The sequence below is a fragment of the Embiotoca jacksoni genome, unplaced genomic scaffold, assembly GCF_022577435.1.
Source record: "Embiotoca jacksoni isolate LCO1_2020_lvr unplaced genomic scaffold, fEmbJac1.0.p SCAF_79, whole genome shotgun sequence".
Taxonomy (NCBI): domain Eukaryota; kingdom Metazoa; phylum Chordata; class Actinopteri; family Embiotocidae; genus Embiotoca; species Embiotoca jacksoni.
Genome location: NW_027185435.1, coordinates 534144 through 537287, shown reverse-complemented (window position 1 = coordinate 537287; position 3144 = coordinate 534144). Strand labels below are relative to the sequence as shown.

Here is a 3144-nt window from a genome sequence, read left to right as displayed (position 1 = left end):
CAATCCCTCCACCTTTCTTCTTACCGCTCCGAACAACGTCTCCGTCCCCCCGAACGGTCCTGAAGCCGGGTACGGCTGCACTGTGGTCCGGGAGATGTGAGTGCAGCCATGTCTCGGTGAAACACATGATGCTGCACTCCCGGTACTCTCTCTGGGTCTTTACCAGCGCCGAGCTCGTCCGTCTTGTTGGCCAACGACCTCACGTTCCCCGTTAAGATCGCCGGTACCAATGGTTTATATTTCCTCCTTTCCGCCTTTAGCTTAGCTCCAGCTCTGCAACCCCGCCGTCTTCTCTGAAGTTCAACGGGGATCTCAGGCGTCGCTCCGGGCAGCAGCAGTAGAGGCCTACTCAGCGCGATCAGCTGATCACGCGAGTAAACAATAACAGAGCCCCCAACCAGAACCGTGGAAAAATTACGGTCCATTACGGACCGTTAACTTAACACGAGAGAAAGAAAAAAAACAACAACTCTGAAGAGGAGAAAGGCTTAAAAAATACTAATAATACAAATAACAAGGGGAGGGGAGCTGCTGCAACGGGCTGCCGCTAGCGCGGCGCCATCTTGGAAATACAGATAGGAATATGAATAGGTAGAAATATATTCACATTTCACTGTGATACAAAGCAGCCAGTCTGATTTCACACTGAAGTGTTACACAGTCCCCTTTAAGTAATAACTGCCACTTCCAGTACATCTGAATTTGTCAACATGTCTTTGTTGTGCACCATATTAGGATGAAAGGCAGTTGGCTTCACCACCTATATAAGTTTGAGCACTTGAGTGTCTCTCAGGTGTTTTCTTGGTCTGCTGCTGCCGTCCAGTAACCAGCCATGATCCTCCAGACTGCTGTGCTCAGTGTGCTCCTCTGCTCCGTCCACAGCTTTACTCTACAGGTAAGAACCAGCAGACACGTTGCATTCATATGGACACATGGAGACTTCTGACATCTCTCATGCAATAAAAATGGAATATTTTCAAACCCAATTTTGAAATTTATTAAAAACATACAATGATCAGCAGTCGAAGGACATGTTATATTGATATTGATTTATATACTACTTTTATATGAATTTGAGGAAATTGTTGAATTTAATGATGGATTATAATCTTAAATCTGGCATTCAAACATTTTGACCGTTGTTTTATTAAACAACTTCTTTTATTACAGGCTCCTTTTGAAAAAAGTGATGGGAACTCTGGTAAGAAGATCTATATGTGATCTCAGTATTTTTTACTCTCATCTGCACTTTAATTACATCATTTTTGTGCGTGCTTGGAATTTATTAATACCGCACTGAGTTGCACTTCCAGGCAAATATTGTTTCAATAATGGAGTCTCAGGTATTGAAATGTAAACATTGAGAATAGCTTTTATTTATTATCTCTTTATTTCTTCTATACTTTTTTTTCTTAATATAAAAAAAAAAAAAAAATCATCTGATCCCATTCCAACAGCCCCATTTTTGTTTTCTGACCTCTTCATGTCTTTGTGCTGCTGTAACATGCAGTCGTATCTGAGTGCCGTGCTGTGAGAATATCCAACATCATGTGAGTGAAACCTGAACCGACTGTGTCTGTTCCCCAGGCAACAACATGGAGGATGAGGATGTCGGCATCGCCGCGCTGTTAGAAAAGGCCAACGCTAATGTTGGTAGGTTCATCTGCTCTGCAGCTGCTTCATTTATTCTCTTTGGAGAAACAAACACAAGCACAGAGCTGAAGTGTTCATTCAAACTGTTTACAGGTTCAAAAATAATTTTTCCTCAAAACACTATGCAGGAAATAACTCGGATGAACCTCTGGTGATGTTTGGAGACATAGCAGTGCCCGTAGGTCTGCAGAACGCCGATCCCTGCACAGCTCGAAACTGCCTGTGGCCGAAAGCCAACGATGGCAACGTCTACGTACCGTACCGCATCTCCAACCAGTACTGCAAGTATCAGAAAGCCTTTTATTTTGGTTCTCTGTCACAACTCACCCATATCAACCCAGTGTCAAGGCAAAACATGAAATAGATAGATAGATAGATAGATAGTTACTTTATTATCTGCAGATGGTTTATTATCTATCTATCTGTTTTATGTTTTGCCGTGACACTGGGTTGATATGGGTGAGTTGTGACAGAGAACCAAAATAGACACGCCTGTCCACCACAGCGAAACATGAAATAGACACGGCTGTGGCTATCCAACTTTTAGGTGTGTCTATTTCACACTTTTCAGTGACACAGTGACACTGGGTCCAGGACGGTCTCCCACCCAGTCCGTAAGACAGAACCAGAGGAACAAACACACCTATTCTTCTTTAAATTCCACATGTATCATTCCCAGACTCATACTCACTGTCACTATAATTGTCTCGCAGGACTTTTCCAGCACCGTTTCCCAAACATGAAGACAAATCAGGCCTTTGCACTCACTGCATGGGCTCAGGGACACTTGTGAAAACCATCGTCTGTGAACACAGTTCATCGCTGCGTCCACAAATGATGTTAAAACTCTCCAAAGAAGAAACCAGATAGAAACATGATCCAGAAACACCGCCGCCTTCTCTGGACCGAGATCATTGAAGATGGACTGAGGTGAAGTGGACAACTGTCCTGAGGTCTGATGGATCACAATCTGAGATTCTGTTTGGAAATCATGGACGCTGCATCCTCCAGGTTAAAGAGGAGAGGGACCATCCAGCTTGTTATCAGCTCAGTTCTAAGGCCAGCATCTGTGATGGTACAGGATGCATTAGTGCACATGGCATGGGTAGCTTGAACATCTGGAAGGAAGCATTACTGCTGAATGATATATTCAGGTTTTGGAGCAACATATGCTGCCATCCAGACAACGTCTCTTTCAGGGAAGGTCTTGTTTATTTCAGCAGAACAACGTCCAACCACATTCTGCACGTATTCCAACAGCATGGTTCTCTAGTAGAAGAGTCCGCTGATAAACTGGCCTCCTGCAGTCCAGACCTGTCACACCTGGCAAATATTTTTCATAAAACAATAACATGTCTCAGTTTCAACATTTAATATGTTGTCTTTGGTATAAATATAAATACATATATATCTATATATATCTATATCTATAGATATAGATATATATAGATATAGATATAGATAGATATAGTCCCCTAATTCCAGCCATGA

At 42.8% G+C, this 3144-nt stretch overlaps 1 protein-coding gene across 1 annotated transcript; it reads left to right on the top strand.

Annotated features, from left to right (window-relative positions):
- The first annotated feature begins 726 nt into the window (after window positions 1–726).
- On the top strand, window positions 727–2017 carry LOC138215679 (high choriolytic enzyme 2-like). Its single transcript, XM_069177957.1, has 4 exons — window positions 727–895; window positions 1171–1201; window positions 1588–1653; window positions 1782–2017. Exons 1-4 carry the CDS (start codon window positions 833–835, stop codon window positions 2015–2017), a joined length of 396 nt encoding a protein of 131 aa, XP_069034058.1. The 5' UTR covers window positions 727–832.
- Window positions 2018–3144: the final 1127 nt, after the last annotated feature.